The sequence below is a fragment of the Lissotriton vulgaris genome, chromosome 9, assembly GCF_964263255.1.
Source record: "Lissotriton vulgaris chromosome 9, aLisVul1.2, whole genome shotgun sequence".
In the NCBI taxonomy this organism is placed as follows: domain Eukaryota; kingdom Metazoa; phylum Chordata; class Amphibia; order Caudata; family Salamandridae; genus Lissotriton; species Lissotriton vulgaris.
The window spans coordinates 1,241,003,114-1,241,025,565 of NC_141697.1; the positions used below are offsets into that span (position 1 = coordinate 1,241,003,114).

A 22,452-nucleotide genomic window follows, 5' to 3' on the forward strand; every position below is an offset into this window, starting at 1 on the left:
TCCCCTGCTCCAGGGTACGTGTACATATCCTCCATGGGCCTCTTCTCTCAAGGGGTATGCCTCTGTATGCATTAGCCCCGTCCCTGGAGGCGTCTCTATGGTGCTTCGTCTAACACTTTTTTTCTTTGACCACTTTTCCTCCCACTTTTCCAATTGAACCCATATCCGGATTCCCACCACTAGTTCTCTGATGTGGGTTTTTAATCCGATACTCTCTTCTCATCCAGATCTTGGTCTGTATACTGCAACCTATGGCCACCTTGAAACGCCTTTGTCCTGGTCAGATCCACTGAATATTTGTTCGCTAGTTCTGTCAGTCTCTCGTGAGCTGCCCTAGCTCTGCGAGTAACGTCCTTCGCTACGAACAACAATTCATCTGGTTCGTATAGTTCTATTCTTTCCAACGGTATTGTACCCTCTATTATCTCTTCCACCTCTGACTTAAGTCTTAGCACATCTATTCTCCTTGCCTTTATCACTGCTCTCAATGTGCCTTGACTAGAGGTCTCACTCGAGTCTTTCCCTTTACATTCCTGACTCACCCTTCTATCTTCCTCGGGGGTGTTATGGGGAACGCTTCCTCTCTCCCATCTTTCACAATCCCACTCTTGTCGTCTTTCTGCAGTTCCAGGGGTAAACGTACCTCTATTTTCCTCACTCCCACGGTCCCCTTCTTGTCTACTTCCATTGGACCTGCAATGGGATACCTCCCTATTCTCCGAACCCCACTGTCTACACTCTTCTCTTGACCTGTCGCTCGGGGTATCCACGACTGTCTCCCAAGATCGCAGATCTGGTCTTAGTTCTCTGATTGACCGGGGCCGTGGTCCTCTTAGATCCATCGGTCCTCTTACGCCTCCCTGTTCTCTTGAGGAATCCGCCGAGGCTGCCAACAGGGTGCTCCTCTCTACAGGTCGGGACCATTGGTTCCACTCATTCACCACATTGTCCCTAATTTCACTGGCGTTTCTTTCCCTGTCCGTTTGTGGCAGACTCTCGCTTTGGGTCTGCTCTGGGTTGTATACTGACACTATAGGACCTATGGTAACAGGTACCGTCAGGGCATCTGGTAACCTCTGAGCAGTGGCCCCCTCTTCGCAGTGCACCTTCTGTACTGTGAACCTTCCCACTACTCTTGCTTCCGGGGCCAATTGCGGTACCTCACTTTCCACTGAAACGGCCCTGTTCCCCACCGGACCTAAGTCACTCTCTCTTAGAATACCACCGTCCACTGCTGATGTACCCCTGTCTGTCGGTGGTGGTGAGGTCCCTTCTATTTCTGGATTATATGGAGGTGGTCTGTCCGACAACAGCCTTTCTATTAAACTATCTTCCGTTTCACTGTCATCATCTTCTGTATTCTTTTTCTGCGTTTCTAACAGTGGGTACAACCTATCCCCTTCTATGGTCTGTACTCTCCATCTCTTAGCTAGAGCATCCCACCTCGCGTCCTGCACCGCCCTAACTGATCTGTTCACTCTTTCCTGTCTTCTGTCCCTATTCTTCTCGTGGGCTGCCCTGATCCATGCGTTCAATGCTTCGAACTGTGTTGGCCTAGGCAAAGGTCGCAAGGAAGACATAATTGCTTTTAGCTGATACAACACCTCTAATCTGAATGTCCCGTATCTAGGAAAAGTCAGTTCCTCATTCCCATCTGTCATCTTACACCAGTTCTCAAGCCACAATATAGTATGTAACCAAACATTCGTAGCCATGTAATGAGCTGGCGTATCCTCGGGTGGAGCCTCTTCCCCACCCCGAGGTTCTAGCCTCTTTTCTCCAGAAAAACAACTTCTCAATCCTTTTAAACATTTCATGATGACACCCACAACAATTTCTTATTTACTACTTTAGTTCGTTTCCCGATGACAATCCACCAATCCCAGCGCGGCTTTACTCTGAGCGTCCTATCCTAGCGCGGCTCTTCGCTGACGTCACTCACTTCCCGCTAACCGCCCTATCTCAGCGCGGCTTCACTCTAACCGTCCTATCCCCGCGCGGCGCTTCCTGACGTCACTCTCCTCCGTTTGCAGCAGTTCCCCTCCTTTCTCCGCTCGTCTCTTGGTCATGCATGCGTCCCAATCATACACTTTGAAATGATCACTTCCGACCAAGTAATCACTTCTCTGACTGTACGTCCACAGTCTAACTGTAATTGTCACCGACTGGCAAATATCTGTCCGATTAAAGAACAAACAATCGCCTCTCTGATAGGTTTCATACACACGGTAACTTCCGACCAGCGTCCGTTGCCCACGCACTCACACGCTCGTTCCCCCTATCTCGGTCTTGCGGGCAATCAATGGTACCTCATGATCCCCTTTCAATGGTAGACAATTACTGTGGGGGTTCGATACACCCGAACCACTTAAACTCTCCTTGAGCTTAAGATTTTCACCGGTTGCGCGCGCTCACAACCTGATCTCCTTTCACACTACAGGCACTCAATCTCCGCTAGACAATACAATACAACAACACAATACACACCGCAATCTAACACGTATGACCCTTTTTATACTCACACTCTTACGACCTGCTGATTTCTGCCGCACCGTCACTCTCCGCCATCTTCCGTGGATCGCCATTCTCCGTCCGCTGCTCTATGGATGCACATCTTTAGATCTCTATGGGCCTTGGGGAAATCTTAACCTATATGGATTACCTTCACTCCAGAAGATAAACCATACTACTCTGCTACCAACTGGAAAGGCGGGAAACTTAATCTAGAATTTGAAATAGATCTCTAGAATCCCGTCACAGGTCGATTAGACCTTTGTACCTGTGATAGAGTATAGAAGGTAATTTTCTTCAACAAATCAATTCGGATCACTTCCATCTCCTTCCCCAAAGAACCACTGACAAAAAGTCAAGTTTAAAGATTTATTATAAAGCCAAAAGCAATTGTGTATATAAACACCTCAGTAAAACGTTCAGCAAATACACAGGTACTAATACAAACATAATCCTACGGAAAAGTCTCAAACGACTGAGAAACAGCACTAATATAATTTCCAAGACCACTAAGCTTGCAAGGATTGCTATGATCTGGGTCTTGGTAGACATGGAAGAAAGGAAGAAATACATCAGGATAAGTCTGCCCCTACACTATACTAAGTGTCATCCCTACAACCAGGTTCTCTCCTAACAAAAGGTGTCAGCCGTGGTGACTTCCAAAGAAGTTCACTCACTCAATTCGGACTTAGCCTCTTGAGTTCATCTCGCAAGCCGCTCTCTGCCTACCCAGCATCTTTCTTCGCCCTTGTGCGCTTCTACTCTGCTCTCCTCCCGGGGTGCTGTCCCTAATACGAAACCCACAATTCGGTTGGCACGCCCCAAGAGACGCCCCTCTTCGAGAGTTAAGTTTCAAAGGGTCTTCATCTTGATGTCTTCCTCCTTGTTCGTTGAAAAACGGCCTTGGGTCCCACAGTCGTCTCCGCTTGAAGTTGCTTCCCTAAAATTCCACATCCACTCCTCCAGGTCTACAACTATTTTCCTAACTTTCACATACAATGGGCCCTTCTTTACTATCTCTGGCTAACCTTGCACCTGCAAAGGAACGCACATAAATTGGTTCGCGACAACATGCTACTTGCAATTAATTCTTTAAGGCAACCTTCTAGGAAAGGGGGCAGTTCCATGATTTAAGCTAGCAGCCACATTCCTAACTCGGCCTACACAACCCGTTATCCCCACCTGGGTCTCTGCACGTTTCGAGATGTCACCCCCTAACTTTTGGCAAACAGATTTACTCGTTAGGCCTACATCATTATAACAAAAAGAAAAGAATACATTTCCCAACTAAACACTTCTATGTCGTTTACATGAACACAATAATGAATTACTAAATATGCATTGGAATACATGATGCTTCTTTAAAACACTCTTTAACTGAACTAACATTACTTTCACAAATACATTTCTAGATTACATGGCATTAGTATTACAAAACACGTTATGTTGCAGCTATGGAAAATTCTGGTACATGAGTTCATAGCTTTGTATCACACTTTAAACATGATTATAAACCTCTATATATGCGGGCGCTGTTTACTTGTGAATATGATGCATCCCTACAATTTCTAACACGGTCTTGCGCTCTCTCAACAGCATGGTCCTGCGAATGTACAAGCTTGAAAATGACTCCTCTGTGTTAGGGGTGTATCTAAGCAGCTCATGCTGTACTGCATGGTGACACCACTGGTGGATAACAGTGGAAAGCAGCACATGGGACATAAATCTCTGTCTGATTTCACTCTCCCCGCCATTCTCCTGCCTTCCAAGGGAATATTGTATCACACCTTTGGGCTGCTTTCTCATCTTAGCAGAGGGCACCGAATGAGTAGACTCTCACATCAAATGAGTAGACTCTCACACCAAATGAGTAGACTCTCACACCAAATGAGTAGACTCTCACACTGAATGAGTAGACTCTCAGACCGAATGAGTAGACTCTCACACTGAATGAGTAGACTCTCAGACCGAATGAGTAGACTCTCACACTGAATGAGTAGACTCTCACACCGAATGAGTAGATTCTCACATCGAATGAGTAGACTCTCATACCAAATGAGTAGACTCTCACATCTAATGAGTTGACTATCCAATGAGTAGACTCTCACACCGAATGAGTAGACTCTCACACTGAGTGAGTAGACTCTCACACCGAATGAGTAGATTCTCACATCTAATGAGTTGACTATCCAATGAGTAGACTCTCACACCGAATGAGTAGACTTTCACACTGAGTGAGTAGACTCTCACACCGAATGAGTAGATTCTCACATCGAATGAGTAGACTCTCACACCGAATGAGTAGACTCTCACACACCGAATGAGTATACTCTCACACTGAATGAGTAGACTCTCACACTGAATGAGTAGACTCTCACACCGAATGAGTAGACTCTCACACCGAATGAGTAGACTCCCATACCAAATGAGTAGACTCTCACACCGAATGAGTAGACTCTCACACTGAATGAGTAGACTCTCACACTGAATGAGTAGACTCTCACACCGAATGAGTAGACTCTCACACCGAATGAGTAGACTCCCATACCAAATGAGTAGACTCTCACATCTAATGAGTTGACTATAAAATGAGTAGATTCTCTTTTTTTATTATTATTATTCCTTGTTTTGCAATAGAGTGTAATTGAAGTTATCAGGGACCCTCTTCTCTGGTTTCTGTACCGTCACAGCCCATGGATTCGAGGGTGTTCACTTTTCGTGTTTTCAGAGTGAGGTCCCCTTATGTCCTTAACACTTTCAATCTCTAACTGGGGGAGCTGGCCATCCTGGCCACTCACACAAGCATGTTGTTTGTGGTTTTTATTGCCATTGCATAATCATTGGAATATATAGGCCAGTAGCGTGACAATGCTGTTTGTAATCGTTAATTTACAAACTGCGATTCTTCCCAGATCTCCCAATAGTTAAGCTTCCTGCTAGGTTTTCCTTTTCTATCCCATTTATTTATTCTGTTTATAGAGGCCCCCCATTCCAAATGTGTAGGGGCAACCGGTTTTATCCACGTGATGCAAAGTTCCCTACGAGCGAGTAACATTAACATAAATAAAAGATTCTCTTCTTTAGATGTTAAGAGATTTAACCCCTCATGCCTGTTAACCCCGAAGATAACAAGGACAATACTTACAGTTATTGGTCTTCTCAGTACTGTATCTATAATTTTACTCACTTCTCGCCAGAAACCATCAATCTGGGGGCACTGCCAGAACATATGCACATCATCCGCCCCTGCCATGCCACATTTGGGACACACTTTCATATTTGGTCCACTGAATATGGATAGTCGCTTTGGCGTCCAGTAGGCTCTGTGGATAGTGAAGAGGTGGTTTCTCCTTAGAGTAGCAGATTTCGCAATGGTCCAACATTTGCTCAAAGATACTTGCCACATGTTTTGGAGATCCAGCGACTGCAGTTTTTTTCCCCCAGGTTGCTTCTGGTATTAAGAAGTTTTCTTCCCCGGCTTCTATAAGGGCCCAGTACCATAATGCTATATATTTTTTCAGCGGGGCGCACTTTGTCATGTTTATTTCTATGGACTTGTTTCCGGCGTTTTTCTCTTTTATTGTTTTTGTCCACCCAGTGAGCTGGTAATATTTGAATTTTGAGAGGGATGCGTTTGTATTTTCCGACAGAGTTTCCCAATCTATTATGTTGTTATCTACCATTAACTGGCCCCAAACTTGAAAGCCTGATGTTTTCAAAGGTGTAGCTAGCTTATCCTTAAGGCACTCTGGGGTTCCTGGAGAGTCCCATATAGGTGCAGACTCACTATAATAGGGTATTTTCCAAGTGCACCGTATCTGATACCAGAGTTTTGCCGCTGAGCTTAATGTCTTTAATTTGACTTTCTTAAAGTACTTAGGGTGGACATATTTGAATAGGAAGTAACTGGTGATTTGGTCATTGCTTTTAGATGTTCCGGATATAGATCATAATTACCCAGCAGAATTCTCATGTGTTTAAATTGGAAGGCCCTATAATATTCAAATAGGTCTGGGCTACCAATTCCACCTTCTACTTACGTCTTCGTTTTTCCCATCTGCGGTAAGTAAACGGGTTTATTTCAGTGTGAGCTCTGAGCTTGTTTGATAGTGGTTCAATGTATAAGTTGAATAAGGGGCATCCCTGACGGGTCCCTCTGTGTATTGATATATTCTCTGTTAAATTCCCGTTTACTAGGACCTTGGCTCTAGGTGTACGATAGAGTTCTTTAATTGTTCGCTGAAAATTTTCTCCCAGATTATATTTTTTTAATATTGCGTTCAAAAATGCCCAGTTCACTCTATCGAACGCTTTAGCCGCGTCTAAAGTTATTATGGTCGATGGAATTTGTTTGGCTGTCGCTATGTCTATTGACCTGATAAGTTCTTTAGTTAGATCTTGCAGATGCCTGCCCTTTATGAACCCTTTCTGGTCTTCTTTTATCAGATTTCCTGCAATTTTCCCTAACCTTTTTGCTAGAATCTGCGTGAAGATCTTGTTGTCACAATTAAGTAGGCATATGGGGCGGTAGGATTCACATTTTACAGGGTTCTTGCAGGGTTCTTGCTGGGTTTTAACAAGATGCTTATCGTTGCTTCATTCCATGAGTCCGGGAGTTTCTCCTTCTCTATATAGATTTCATTTAACAGGTTTGTGAGTGGTATAGCCAGAACGTTACTTAATTTAATTTATAATTTATTGGGAAGAGCGTTGGGCCCCGCTGCTTTCCCTCTCTTGGAACCTTTCAAAGCTTCTACTACCTCCTCTTTAGTAATCGGGGCGTTCAACTCGTCTTATTCCAGACTTGTTGCTTCCGGGAGTTCCAAGTTTTCCAAGTACTTATTAAGGTCCTCACTTGAGGGAGATATATCTTCCGTGTACAGAGATGAGAAGAAATCAGCAAATTCTTTCTTTATTACAGGTTCTTCTGAGCTTGGGCTTGAAGTACCTTGCGGTAGAATTTTAAGTATCTTATTTCTGCAAGCGTCCGCCTTTGTTTTCCACGCTAAGAGCTTGCTGCACCCCTCTCCATACTCATAATTAGCTAGTTTGCTTGCTTCCCATCTCTCTCTTACTTTGATCTCTAAAGCACCCGTTAACATTTCTTCTTGGATTCCCTTATCTACTGCCCACTTCCTTTTTTTTCGGGGTCCAACTCAGCTTCTATTAAGAATTCCAGGTTTTTGATATTTGTTTCTAACGTTCCTATTTCTTGTTTTGTTACTCTTGTTTTGTGTGCTGCTAGACTGAGTACTTTCCCCCTTATTACCGCTTTGTACGTGTCCCATCTGACTTGCTGTGATGTTCCCTCTTTATTATTCTGAAAGTACTCTACTGACTCTGTTTTAAGTTGATCCATGATTGACAATTCGTAAAAAATAGTTCGATCCACTGTCCATCTCCCTACGGATTGTCCCTCACCCAGGTGAATTATAAGTGAGACGGAGAAGTGATCCGACAACAGGGCTGGCAGATGTTCAACTTTGTGTACCTTATCAATTAGTATTTTATCGGTCAAAAAGAAGTCTATTCTGGATTGTATAGCCAGTCTTTTATTCTTGAAGGTGAATGGGTATCTTTTGTCCCCTTTCTCCTTCCAGATATCCATCAAGCCCAGATCTCTTTTATATATCCCCAGCCACTCCCTCATATTAAGTAAATTTACTCGTTTCATTGGGGGCCGGCGATCTATCTTTGGGTCCGGTATTAGATTGAAATCCCCCCTAATATCACTGGAGAGGCGAATGACAGCAACTGTAAACAGGTTTTGTAGGGGGATAGGGTCATCCAAATTAGGCCCGTAGTAGCCAGCTATGGTGTATAGGGAATTATGGATCCTTACCTTGGTGATGGCCCATCTGCCTTTTTTATCCAGTTCTATCTGTTCTTTAATTCGTGAGGTCTGCGAAGCGCTAGACACCAAGATGATTGCTCTCAATGACCGGGTCACAGAAATAGAATTGGTAGTTGAGGGGCTCACCAAAAAGGTGGATAAGAATGAAAAAGATATAAGAGTGCTTAAAGAGAGCGATAGGAGTACAAATGAGAAGTTGGAATCCTAAGAAAATCAGGCTAGAAAAAACAACCTGAGAGTTCAAAATGTCCCTGAAGGGAAAGAAGGTACAGATATCAAAAAATTCGTAGTACAACTTCTTGAGGAACACTTTAGGTGGACAAAGGATAAAGGCTTAGATGACGACATCCAAAGAGTACATCGATATCCATTTGGTAAGAGGAAGGAAAGAAAGAACTCAAGGAAAATCTTGATAAACTTTAAAACGTACACAATCAAAGAGAGGATCCTGAGTTAGGCACTAAAAAACGGCCCCCACACCAGAGAGGATTGGACATTTAAGATACGGTCAGACATCTCCAAAGCCACCCAGGACAGACAATGGCAATTAGGCCAGTATATGCAGGAAATAAAAAAGTCTAGGGGCCACAGTACAAATGAAATTCCCCGCTGCCCTCAGAATTATGTGGAGGAATAAAATGCATAACATACGGGAGCCTGCTGAAGTAGCCAATTTCCTGGAACAGATGAAGGATCAAGTGAGAAGTGAGTCCGGGGTACACTCCTGATGTCTTTGTCTTAAACCTCAGAAGGAGAGAAGAGTTTTAAATCAGTGAAAATAAAAACACTAAGATTTTAAACTAAGGGTGAAGCAAGACCTAAAGGTAAAAGATACAAAAAAGGGGTATGTAATGAACAAAAAAATATATAAATAAATAAATAAATAAATAACAAAAAAATATGCATGTACATAAAAGGAGGGCAGTCACGGAGCTCAAAAGGGCTAAAACTGAAGCCCAAAAAGAAAGCAGGGAGGCTTCCCCAGGGAGGGTGGTGGTATAACACAATAAAGAGAAAATCAAAAGAAAAAATGCACAGGGCTGGGGAGCAAATGAGGGAAAAAAATACAATAAAAACATCCTCAAAATGCAAAAATGAAAAAAGGAGATATCAGGGTTCGTTTTATACAGTAATGGAAAAGTACGGGAAGGCGGTGGGTAAAAGAAAAAGGAGTAGATGGGGAAAAAGGTAAATATTCTATCTTGGAATGTAAATGGGCTTAGAATACCAAGCAGAAGGCGAAGAATCTTGGAATATCTGAGAGTGGCAGACAGTGAGATTATTATTTTACAAGAAACTCACTTATTAAAGAGGGAATGGGAAGGAATCATAAAAAAACTGCACTGGGTGGACAGCTATGTATGAACAGATCAGGAGTGTGTGGTAAAGTGAATAGCTATACTTTTTAAGAAATCGGTAAAAGTCAAATGAGTAGACTCTCACACCGAATGAGTAGACTCTCACATCGAATGAGTAGACTATCCAATGAGTAGACTCACACCTACTGAGTAGACTCTCACATCGAATGAGTAGACTATCCAATGAGTAGACTCACACCTAATGAGTAGACTCTCACATCGAATGAGTAGACTCTTTAATCGACTTAGTAGATTCTCACATCGAATGAGTAGACTCTCACACCCAATGAGTAGACTCTCACATCAAATGAGTAGACTCTCACATCGAGTGAGTAGACTCTTTCATCGAATAAGTAGATTCTCACATCGAATGAGTAGACTCTCACATTGAATGAGTAGGCTCTCACACTGAATAAGTAGACTCTCACACCAAATCAGTAGACTCTCACTCCCAATCAGTAGACTCACACACCAAATTCGTAGACTCCCACACCGAATGAGTAGACTCTCACACTGAATGAGTAGACTCTCACGCTGAATGAGTAGACTTTCACACCGATTGAGTAGACTCTCACACCTAATAAGCAGACTCTTTCACCTAATAAGCAGACTCTTTCACTGAATTAGTAGACTCTCACACCGAATGATGAGATTCTCACACCGAATGAGTAGACTCTCACTCCGAACAAGTAGACTCTCACACCTAATAAACAGACTCTTTCACAGAATCAGTAGACTCTCACACCGAATTAGTAGACTCTCACACCTAATAAGCAGACACTTTCACCGAATGAGTAGACTCTCACTCCGAACAAGTAGACTCTCACATCAAATGAGTAGACTCTCACACCGAATGAGTAGACTCTCACATCAAATGAGTAGACTCTTACACCGAATGAGTAGACTCTCACATCGAATTAGTAGACTCTCAGACCGAATGAGTAATTATCACATCAAATGAGTAGACTCTGACTCCGAACAAGTAGACTCTCACATCAAATGAGTAAACTCTCACATCAAATGAGTAGACTCTCACACCGAATGAGTAGACTCTCACACACATGTTGTAACATTACATTATTTCCCTAAATTACAAGTTCCATATTGCACAATTGGCATTGTATCAACTTTACATTGAGTTTTAAGGATGCGCTCTGTTGTTTTCTAGTTGTGATATAGCCTTAGAGCCCTGACGTAGCATGCTCTACGAGCCATTAAAGACATGCAACTAGGAAGCGGGCCGTTAATGGCCAGTAGAGCACGCTACGGAGGGCTCTAACGCTATTGGAACATTCCGCCTCTAGGGGGAAGAATGTTCTAATTTGTAGAACAAAGACCTCACAGACACAGAGGGGGCTTGATATCCCCCCTCCCCCCCCCCCCGGGCTCAGTGGAATCCCTTGGGTCCTAGGGTTCGTTGTTCACAGCAACAGCTGTGAAGGTCAACATTGGAATGTTGGAGCTCCGGGCTTCTGCCAGCCATTAGAACTCGGAGCACTCAAATGACTTCAATGGAGCTCTCAACATTCTAATGTTCTAATGTTAGTTGTTTTTTGGAGGTGGCTTCTGCTGTTTTCCAAAGGTAGATTCTGTTGCTGTCTGAAGTTAGCTTCTGTCTTTCTGTTATCTCCAAAAGTAGCGTCTATGTTTTTTTTCCTAAGGTGGCTTCTGTTTCTAAAGGATGCCTTTCTTGTACTCTTAAAGGTGTATTTGCCTGTCGAGCTCTTTTAGAGGTCTAAGTCCAATAATCAGTGGTTATTCTCGTTCATTCTCTGAAGTGGGAGAAGCCTCCTCTACACAGAAAAGAAATGCTGGGAGATTGGGAGCTGATTCAATTTTGCAAATAAGCGCTTGACTTCTGCACTAGGGGGACATAGTTAAGTGTATAAAGTTCATTCACGTTTTCCGACCCAAAGATCTCTCAGGCCTCAAATTATGTCATGGCGGAGGACCGGTATCACTGTGTGGCCTAGACAGTTGCAGAGTAAAAATTCCGTCCTGGCATTATTTATTTTATACACTCCCAGCGCTTGAAACTCTGAAATAAATGCTAAAATTTCCTTTGAAATGGTCTCCCCAGGCCAGAGGAATAAAACAATATCATCGGCATATCATTTTATATTGGACATGCCTTGCAATGGTGCTGTTTGTAGCGCTTTTTGTATGATGGCTATTGCCACAGAGGTTGTATAAATAGGGCAAACAAAACTAGGGATAGAGGCCAGCTCTGCCGAGTCCCCCTGTTTATTCTACAGCTACCTACATTTCTCGATTTAATCATTATTTGTGCCGGAGAGTCCTCGAATAGCTGTTTCACTATGTATCTAAATGTTTTCGCGAACCCAAATCTGGCGAGAAATAAAAAAGGCATTCCCGGGACATCAAATCAAAAGCTTTCTCAGCATCTAAAAATAACACCTGTGCCTCTATTTTATTCTGGGTGAAATAGCCCAGAGCTTCTATCAAACACTTTGTATTGGAGGAGAGGTGCCTGCCTGCTACAAAACCACATTGATCCCCATGAATGATTGATCCCACAATCTTATTGAGCCTATTGGTAAGTAGCTTTGTGAAGATTTTATAATCGATATTAAGAAGGCTAATAGCCCTATAGGAATTGATGTTTTCCTTGTTTTCATCGTTTTGTAGAACACTAACTACCACCGCGGTGTGGAAGGATGCTGGGGGTCTCCTCCTTTCAATATATGGTTGGCAAGCTTTTCAAATTGAGGGCCCGATTCACAGAACTAATCTGAGACAAAATCCTAAACTTACTACTTTTGATATTCACAGAATACACTTACTACTTTTGGTATTCACAAAAGGCATTTAGTAGTAGTAAAGTTAGTTTACTTCTACTAAATGCCTTCTGTTTAAGTTTAGGATTTTGTCTCAGATTAGTTCTGTGAATCGGGCCCTGAGTATTTAGAATTGGGGCGAGCCTCTTACATATTTCTGCCGGTAGTCCATCCTCCCGAGCTGTTTTGCTATTGGCCATTGAACTTACAGCTGTATCTATCTCTTACAGAGAGAACTCAGCTGTTATCATTTCACTTTGCTCACTGGATAGGGATGGGATTGGGAGTTTATCTACAAACCTTGTAATACGGTCTGCCATTATTTGTTGATCCATCTGATAGATTTTCCCATAATGGCTTAAAAAGGCCGTTCCATTCTCGCAAGAACTGGTTATCTGTGTGTTAGAATGCATATCAGCGAAAGTGTTCTATTTTGAGACTGTCTAGCCTTTGCGTCCCACGCCAGTAATCTCCCTGTGTATTTGCTCTCCTCGTATACCCCCTGGAGGTAGGCGGTGTGAGCAATATTACCCTGCAGATAATAATATTCCTGCATATTTAACTGTGCCTGAGCAAGCTCCTCTTTTGTAACTGAATTCCTAGTTTTGCCATGCTTTCTACTAGCTTGCTCAATCCTGGTTTCAAGCTCGGATCTTATTTCCCTTTCTCGCCTGTTAGATTTCTTTTGATGTGATAAAACCCCGTAATATCGCCTTAAAGGCATCCCACACAATAGTTACCCGGGCAGAGTCTGTGTTATTAAAAAAGGCTATTCATTTCATCTGTTACCTCTTTGCACCATTCCTCCCTCCCTAAATTAATTTTATTAAAATACCATCTTCTCGGTAATCTTTCGAACCCTTCCCCTGCTGCCTCCATTTTGAGTAATGCATGGTTTGAGGAGGCGTTTTGGATATATTCATGAGAAATCATTTTCAGCCCATGTGAAATAGAAGTAGTCGGTTCTAGAAGCACAATTGTATGTTACCGAAAAACATGAGAAAGCTTGTTTCCTAGGGAAGCTAGAGCGCCATGGGTCTATCAGATCTAAATCCCTTTTACAATTAGCGACAGCAACAGCCATCTGTGACTTATTTTGTTTTCGAGCTTTAGAAGATGAGTGGATTAGCGGCTCTTGGAGAAAATGTAAGTATCCACCCAGAATGATAGAGTGGATGGATGGATGATGTATGGGTGGATGTATGATGTATGGGTGGATGGATGAATGGATGGGTGGGTGGTTGGATTGATGGATTTATTGAGTGTGTAAAATGGGCTCCAGGCAGTGATTAAAGGTAGATTGCAAGAAGGACGGTGAGTGACCCGTCTCGTGATATTTCTTTTTATTACCCAGAGTGCACCTGTGTCCACGGTCGGTGCAGAGACGGGATAGGCGGAGACGGATCCTGTGACTGCTACAAAGGCTGGCGCGGCTTCACCTGTGCCGTGGGTAAGGGACCCCTCAGGGCTCCTGAAGGGGGGACTCAGGCAGGTTTGCTCCGTCCTTCCTCTGGGGGTGTGGATCAGCTGCCACCAGTTTGGTTGGTTCATCATCACTCACCTGTGTAAGGAGGAAGGGAACTAAATATGGGGGAGTCCTACATATATTTTGTACTTTGGTGTTTCATTCTGAACATAGCCAGGGAAGGCCCATCACACAGCAAGGGGTCACACGTACCAGAGGAGCTATTGAACCACCGTGATATAACACGTCATATTACACAGCACTAGGGGTACACCCCTCAGAGGGGCAGATATGAGAAGCTAAGAATCTGAGGCCCGGGGCTTGTACCGAGTATAGGGGGAGAGGGTGTCAGTTCTCGCTTTCCCATTTGTGGCTGACGTCACGTCCGGGCTGCCTTTCAGTGATGTGATGAATCATTCAGCCATGAATGATTAGACACTGTAAAGGAAGGGAGTGTAGAGCGAGACGTTGGGGGGCCCAAGACTGCACGTGGGGGAGCTCTCTTTGGTAGGGCATACAGAAGGGTTAGGGGAATCCAGGACCGTTTGGAAGTGGTGAGGGAGGGAAAGAGAGAGAGAGAGAGGAGCTGAAGCAAAGGGACGCGAGAGGTCAGAGATAAGGGCAAGATGGTGTGGGTGACCTGTCAAAGGGGGCAGGGTTAAGGGCAGGATGATGTGGGAGGCCTGTCAAAGGGGGACAGGGTGAAGGGCAGGATGGTTTGGGAGGCCTGTCAAAGGGGGCAGGGTTAAGGGCAGGATGGTGTGGGAAGCCTGTCCAAGGGGGGCAGGGTTTAGGGCACGATGGTGTGGGAGGCCTGTCAAAGGGGGCAGGGTTAAGGGCAGAATGGTGTGGGAGGCCTGTCAAAGGGGGCAGGGTTTAGGGCACAATGGTTTTGTAAGTGCCCTGAGTGTTGGTGTGAAGGGAGGCGAGCACAATCAGTGACATGCGAGGCCCAAGGCCTTCTCTATTTAACGGGAGGGTTTGGGATGGGGTTATGATGTTCTCCCCTTCTTGGGTTTGATGCTGGTTTCTTCTTCTCTGGGAAGACACTGTTTCCACTTCACCGCCTTTTCCTAGTCTGTCTCTTACTCCTGCCTCTTTTCTCCTTCCTATTAATGTTCCTTCTTCTCAGGCAGGCTCCACCTCACCACTTGTTCTTTCTTTACCGCCTGTTTCCGCTGTTTCTTTCCTGAAGCTTCTCCTGTTCGTACTGTGCCTCCTGTACCGTCTTCCTTCTTTGTTTCCACTGCTTCTGCTGTTCCTTCTGCTTTTCTTGTTTCTACTGCATCTTCCTGTTACTTGTCGTGTTCCTGCTACTTCTGTTCCTGCAACTACTCCAGTTCCAGTTGCTCCCCCTGTGTCCACTGCTTCCTCTTTCAACTTCTCCTGTGCATCTCCTGTGTCTGCTCTGTCTCTTGTACCTCCTGTATTGCCTCTTTACACTCTTTCTCTTGTTTCACTACTTCTTCTGTTCCTACTTCATCTGTTTTTCCTTTTCCTGTTGCTTCACCTCTTCCCTTTTCTTCCTGCCGGGTCCTCCTGCTGTTTCTCCTATCCACACTGTTTCACTCTTTCCTGCTGTTTCTCATGTTCCTGCTGTTTCTTCTGTTTCTCATGTTCCTTCTATTCCTGCTGTTTCTCTTGCTCCTGCTGTTTCTCTTGTTCCTGCTGTTTCTATTGTTCCTGCTGTCTCTCTTGTTCCTGCTGTGTCTCTTGTTCCTTCTGTTTCTCGTGTTCCTGCTGTTTCCCTGGTTCCTGCTGCCTCTCTTGTTCCTGCTGTCCCTCGTTCATGCTGTTTCTCTTGTTTCTGCTGTTTCTCCTGTTCCTGCTGTCTCTTTTGTTCCTGCTGTCTCTTGCTGTGTCACGTGTTCCTACTGTGCCTCCTGTTCCTGCGGTTATCTTGTTTCTGCTGTTTCTAATGTTCCATCTGATCCTGCCGTTTTCCCTGTCTGCTTTGTCTATTCCTGCTGTTTCTCCTGTTCTTGCTGCTTCATTTGTTTCTGCTGATTGTACTGTTTCTCATGTTCCTTCTGCATCTTTTGTTCCTGTTGTTTCTCATGTTCCATTTGTTTCTCATGCTCCTTCTTTTTCTTCTGTTCCTGCTGTTTCCCATTTTCCTGCTGTGTCTCCTGTTCCTTCTGATTCTCTTGTTAATGCTCTTTCTCTTGCTCCTACTGTATCTCTTGTTCCTTCTGTTTCTCTTGTTCCTGTTATCTCTCTTGTTTCTTCTGTTTCTCTTGTTTCTGCTGTTTCTCTTGTTCCTTCTGTTTCTCTTGTTCCTGCTATCTCTCTTGTTTCTGCTGTTTCTCTTGTTTCTGCTGTTTCTCTTGTTCCTTCTGTTTCTCATGTTCCTGCTGTTTCTCCTGTTTGTTTTGTCTGGTCCAGCTGTTCCTCTGTTTCCTGCTGTTTCGCTGATTCTACTGTTTCTCATGCTCCTTCTGTTTTCTGTTCCTGCTTTTTTCCCATGTTCCTTCTATTTCTGCTGTTTCTCGTGTTCCACCTGTTCCCGCTATTTCTCATGCTACTTCTATTTCTCATGTTCCACAAGTTCCTTCGGTTTCTCATGTTCCTGCTGTTTCTCCTGTTTGCTTTGTCTGTTCTTGCTGTTCCTCTTTTTCCTGCTGTTTCATTTGTTTCTCCTGATTGTACTGTTTCTCTTGTTCCATCTGTTTCTCATGATCCTACTGTTTCTTCTGTTCCTGCCGTGTCCCATGTTCCTTCTGTGTCTCCTTTTCCTGCTGTGTCTATTGTTCCTGCTGTTTCTCTTGTTCCTGCTGTTTCTCTTGTTCCTGCTGTGTCTCCTGTTCCTGTTGTGTCTCCTGTTCCTCCTGTTTCTCTTGTTCCTGTTGTTTCTCCTGTTCCTGCTGTTTCTCTTGTTCCTGCTGTCTCTCTTGTTCCTGCTGTGTCTCTTGTTCCTGCTGTCTCTCTTGTTCCTGCTGTTTCTCCTGTTCTTGCTGTCTCTCTTGTTCCTGCTTTCTCTCTTGTTCCTGCTGTGTCTCTTGCTCCTTTTTTCTCTTGCTGTGTCACTTGTTCCTGCTGTCTCTCTGGTTCCTGCTGTGTCTCCTGTTCCTGCTGTTATCTTGTTCCTGCTGTTTCTCATTTTCCATCTGTTCCTGTCTACTTTGTCTGTTAATGTTGTTTCTCTTGTTCCTGCTTTTTCATTGGTTTCTGCTGGTTGTACTGTTTCTCTTGGTCCTTCTGTTTCTCCTGTTCCTGCTGTTTCTCATGCCTTCTATTTCTCATGTTCCACAAGTTCCTTCTGTTTCTCATGTTCCTGCTGTTTCTCCTGTTTGCTTTGTCTGTTCTTGCTGTTCCTCCTTTCCCTGCTCTTTAATTTGTTTCTGCTGATTGTACTGTTTCTTCTGTTCCTGCCGTTTCCCATGTTCCTTCTGTGTCTCCTGTTCCTGCTGTGTCTTCTGTTCCTGCTGTTTCTCTTGTTCCTTCTGTCTCTCTTGTTCCTGCTGTGTCTCCTGTTCCTGCTGTTTCTTGCGTTCCTGCTATTTCTCCTGTTCTTGCTGTCTCTTGTGTTCCTGCTGTGTCTCTTTTTCCTGCGGTCTCTCTTGATCCTGCTGTTTCTCTTGATCCTGCTGTACCTCTTGTCCCTGCTGTTTCTCTTGTACCTGCTGTCTCTCCTGTTCCTGCTGTTGCTCTTGTTCCTGCTGTCTCTCTTGTTCCTGCTGTTTCTCTTGTTCCTGCTGTTTCTCTTGTTCCTGCTGTTTCTCTTGTTCCTGCTGTGTCTCCTGTTCCTGCTGTCTCTCTTGTTCCTGCTGTGTCTCTTTTTCCTGCTGTTTCTCTTGTTCCTGCTGTCTCTCTTGTTCCTGCTGTTTCTCTTGTTCCTGCTGTCTGTCTTGTCCTGCTGTGTCTCTTGTTCCTGCCGTCTCTCTTGTTCCTGCTGTCTCTCGTGTTCCTGCTGTCTCTCTTGTTCCTGCTGTGTCTCTTGTTCCTGCTGTTTCTCCTGTTCTTGCTGCCTCTCTTGTTCGTGCTGTGTCTCTTGTTCCTGCTTTCTCTCTTGTTCCTGCTGTGTCTCTTGCTCATTCTTTCTCTTGCTGTGTCTCCGGTTCCTGCTGTGTCTCCTGTTCCTGCTGTTATCTTGTTCCTGCTGTTTCTCATTTTCCATCTGTCCCTGTCTACTTTGTCTGTTCCTGTTGGTTCTCTTGTTCCTGATTTTTCCTTTGTTTCTGCTGGCTGTACTGTTTCCCATGGTCCTTCTGTTTCTCCTGTTCCTGCTGTTTCTCATTTTCCATCTGTTGTTCCTTCTGTTTCTCATGGTCCTTCTGTTTCTTCTGTCCCAGTTGTTTCTCCTGCTCGACCTGTTCCTGCTGATTCCACTGTTTCTCCTGTTCCTGCTGTGTCGTGTCTCCCTTTCCTACTGTTTCTCTTTTTCATTCTGTTTCTCTTGTTCATTCTGTTTCTCCTGTCCTGTCTGCTTTGTCTGTTCCTGCTGCTCCATCTACTATATTTTACGTTTAACATCCTTTTGACTTCAGATTCAAGAGAACCAATTGTCCTCTTTTCTTTTTCAGACATAGAGAATGATCTGTGCAATGGGACCTGCAGCCACTATGCCAAGTGAGTGAATATAAGAGAGAGCATGGCTCTCAGTGCATGTTTTATGGGGCCAGGGGCACTCTCCACACACATGGGAGGCGTCACGAAGGCTGATATTGGTTAGCTGAGGGGGTGTCCCAGGCAGAACCCACCTCTCCTGTCAAGGACAGGTGATTACACACACTCTACAACCCCTGCTCACCCTTGGGCAGCTTGGCACTGTGCACACACACTGTGTATTGGGGCAGTGTGCTGTTAATGCAGGGTACAAGCATTACCAGGCTCCTTACACAGCACGGTCTGAGCACACAAGGTCCGACATGCAGACTGGGTGCCAGTCACCAGTCCTGCCGCATACAGTATGCCAGCCTCTCAGTCCTGCCGCATGCAGTGTGCCAGTCTCTCAGACCTGCCGCATGCAGTGTGCCAGTCTCTCAGACCTGCCGCATACAGTGTGCCAGTCTCTCAGTCCTGCCGCATACAGTGTGCCAGTCTCTCAGTCCTGCCACATACAGTGTGCCAGTCTCTCAGTCCTGCAGCATACAGTGTGCCAGTCTCTCAGTCCTGCAGCATACAGTGTGCCAGTCTCTCAGTACTGCCGCATACAGTGTGCCAGTCTCTCAGTCCTGCCGCATACAGTGTGCCAGTCTCTCAGTACTGCCGCATACAGTGTGCCAGTCTCTCAGTCCTGCAGCATACAGTGTGCCAGTCTCTCAGTCCTGCAGCATACAGTGTGCCAGTCTCTCAGTCCTGCAGCACACAGTGTCAGTCTCTCAGTCCTGCTGCACTCAGTGAAACAATCACTCAGTCCTGCAGCATACAGTGTGCCAGTCTCTCAGTCCTGCAGCATACAGTGTGCCAGTCTCTCAGTCCTGCAGCATACAGTGTGCCAGTCTCTCAGTCCTGCAGCACACAGTGTCAGTCTCTCAGTCCTGCTGCACTCAGTGAAACAATCACTCAGTCCTGCAGCATACAGTGTGCCAGTCTCTCAGTCCTGCAGCATACAGTGTGCCAGTCTCTCAGTACTGCCGCATACAGTGTGCCAGTCTCTCAGTCCTGCCGCATACAGTGTGCCAGTCTCTCAGTACTGCCGCATACAGTGTGCCAGTCTCTCAGTCCTGCAGCATACAGTGTGCCAGTCTCTCAGTCCTGCAGCACACAGTGTGCCAGTCTCTCAGTCCTGCAGCATACAGTGTGCCAGTCTCTCAGTCCTGCAGCATACAGTGTGCCAGTCTCTCAGTCCTGCAGCATACAGTGTGCCAGTCTCTCAGTCCTGCCGCATACAGTGTGCCGGTCTCTCAGTCCTGCAGCACACAGTGTGCCAGTCTCTCAGTCCTGCAGCATACAGTGTGCCAGTCTCTCAGTCCTGCCGCATACAGTGTGCCAGTCTCTCAGTACTGCCGCATACAGTGTGCCAGTCTCTCAGTCCTGCCGCATACAGTGTGCCAGTCTCTCAGTACTGCCGCATACAGTGTGCCAGTCTCTCAGTCCTGCAGCATACAGTGTGCCAGTCTCTCAGTCCTGCAGCACACAGTGTGCCAGTCTCTCAGTCCTGCAGCATACAGTGTGCCAGTCTCTCAGTCCTGCAGCATACAGTGTGCCAGTCTCTCAGTCCTGCAGCATACAGTGTGCCAGTCTCTCAGTCCTGCCGCATACAGTGTGCCGGTCTCTTAGTCCTGCAGCACACAGTGTGCCAGTCTCTCAGTCCTGCAGCATACAGTGTGCCAGTCTCTCAGTCCTGCCGCATACAGTGTGCCAGTCTCTCAGTACTGCCGCATACAGTGTGCCAGTCTCTCAGTCCTGCAGCATACAGTGTGCATGTCTCTCAGTCCTGCAGATCACAGTGTCGGTCTCTCAGTCCTGCCGCATACAGTGTGCCAGTCTCTCAGTCCTGCAGCATACAGTGTGCCAGTCTCTCAGTCCTGCCGCATACAGTGTGCCAGTCTCTCAGTACTGCCGCATACAGTGTGCCAGTCTCTCAGTCCTGCAGCATACAGTGTGCCAGTCTCTCAGTCCTGCAGATCACAGTGTCGGTCTCTCAGTCCTGCCGCATACAGTGTGCCAGTCTCTCAGTCCTGCAGCACTCTGTGCAACAGTCTCTCAGTCCTGCAGCATACAGTGTGCCAGTCTCTCAGTCCTGCAGATCACAGTGTCGGTCTCTCAGTCCTGCCGCATACAGTGTGCCAGTCTCTCAGTCCTGCAGCATACAGTGTGCCAGTCTCTCAGTCCTGCAGATCACAGTGTCGGTCTCTCAGTCCTGCCGCATACAGTGTGCCAGTCTCTCAGTCCTGCAGCATACAGTGTGCCAGTCTCTCAGTCCTGCCGCATACAGTGTGCCAGTCTCTCAGTACTGCCGCATACAGTGTGCCAGTCTCTCAGTCCTGCAGCATACAGTGTGCCAGTCTCTCAGTCCTGCAGATCACAGTGTCGGTCTCTCAGTCCTGCCGCATACAGTGTGCCAGTCTCTCAGTCCTGCAGCACTCTGTGCAACAGTCTCTCAGTCCTGCAGCATACAGTGTGCCAGTCTCTCAGTCCTGCAGATCACAGTGTCGGTCTCTCAGTCCTGCCGCATACAGTGTGCCAGTCTCTCAGTCCTGCAGCATACAGTGTGCCAGTCTCTCAGTCCTGCAGCATACAGTGTGCCAGTCTCTCAGTCCTGCCGCATACAGTGTGCCAGTCTCTCAGTCCTGCAGCATACAGTGTGCCAGTCTCTCAGTCCTGCAGCATACAGTGTGCCAGTCTCTCAGTCCTGCAGCATACAGTGTGCCAGTCTCTCAGTCCTGCCGCATACAGTGTGCCAGTCTCTCAGTCCTGCAGCATACAGTGTGCCAGTCTCTCAGTACTGCCGCATACAGTGTGCCAGTCTCTCAGTCCTGCCGCATACAGTGTGCCAGTCTCTCAGTCCTGCAGCATACAGTGTGCCAGTCTCTCAGTCCTGCCGCATACAGTGTGCCAGTCTCTCAGTGCTGCAGCATACAGTGTGCCAGTCTCTCAGTCCTGCCGCATACAGTGTGCCAGTCTCTCAGTCCTGCAGCATACAGTGTGCCAGTCTCTCAGTCCTGCAGCATACAGTGTGCCAGTCTCTCAGTCCTGCCGCATACAGTGTGCCAGTCTCTCAGTCCTGCCGCATACAGTGTGCCAGTCTCTCAGTCCTGCCGCATACAGTGTGCCAGTCTCTCAGTCCTGCAGCATACAGTGTGCCAGTCTCTCAGTCCTGCCGCATACAGTGTGCCAGTCTCTCAGTCCTGCCGCATACAGTGTGCCAGTCTCTCAGTCCTGCAGCATACAGTGTGCCAGTCTCTCAGTCCTGCAGCATACAGTGTGCCAGTCTCTCAGTCCTGCCGCATACAGTGTGCCAGTCTCTCAGTCCTGCAGCACACAGTGTCAGTCTCTCAGTCCTGCAGCATACAGTGTGCCAGTCTCTCAGTCCTGCAGCATACAGTGTGCCAGTCTCTCAGTCCTGCAGCACACAGTGTGCCAGTCTCTCAGTCCTGCAGCATACAGTGTGCCAGTCTCTCAGTCCTGCAGCATACAGTGTGCCAGTCTCTCAGTCCTGCCGCATACAGTGTGCCGGTCTCTCAGTCCTGCAGCACACAATGTGCCAGTCTCTCAGTCCTGCCGCATACAGTGTGCCAGTCTCTCAGTCCTGCAGCATACAGTGTGCCAGTCTCTCAGTACTGCCGCATACAGTGTGCCAGTCTCTCAGTACTGCCGCATACAGTGTGCCAGTCTCTCAGTACTGCCGCATACAGTGTGCCAGTCTCTCAGTCCTGCCGCATACAGTGTGCCAGTCTCTCAGTCCTGTCTCTCAGTACTGCCGCATACAGTGTGCCAGTCTCTCAGTCCTGCCGCATACAGTGTGCCAGTCTCTCAGTACTGCCGCATACAGTGTGCCAGTCTCTCAGTCCTGCAGCATAC

The 22,452-nt window shown here is 46.2% G+C and overlaps 1 protein-coding gene across 1 annotated transcript in view; it reads left to right on the top strand.

Moving 5' to 3' along the window:
* The window catches only part of STAB1 (stabilin 1), a 756,575-nt gene that overhangs the window by 465,201 nt on the left and 268,922 nt on the right, over window positions 1-22,452 (top strand). The window contains exons 40-41 of the mRNA XM_086939405.1: window positions 13,876-13,971; window positions 18,510-18,555. Of these exons, the coding sequence (XP_086795531.1) occupies window positions 13,876-13,971; window positions 18,510-18,555 (142 nt within the window). The remainder of the gene's footprint in view (window positions 1-13,875; window positions 13,972-18,509; window positions 18,556-22,452) is intronic.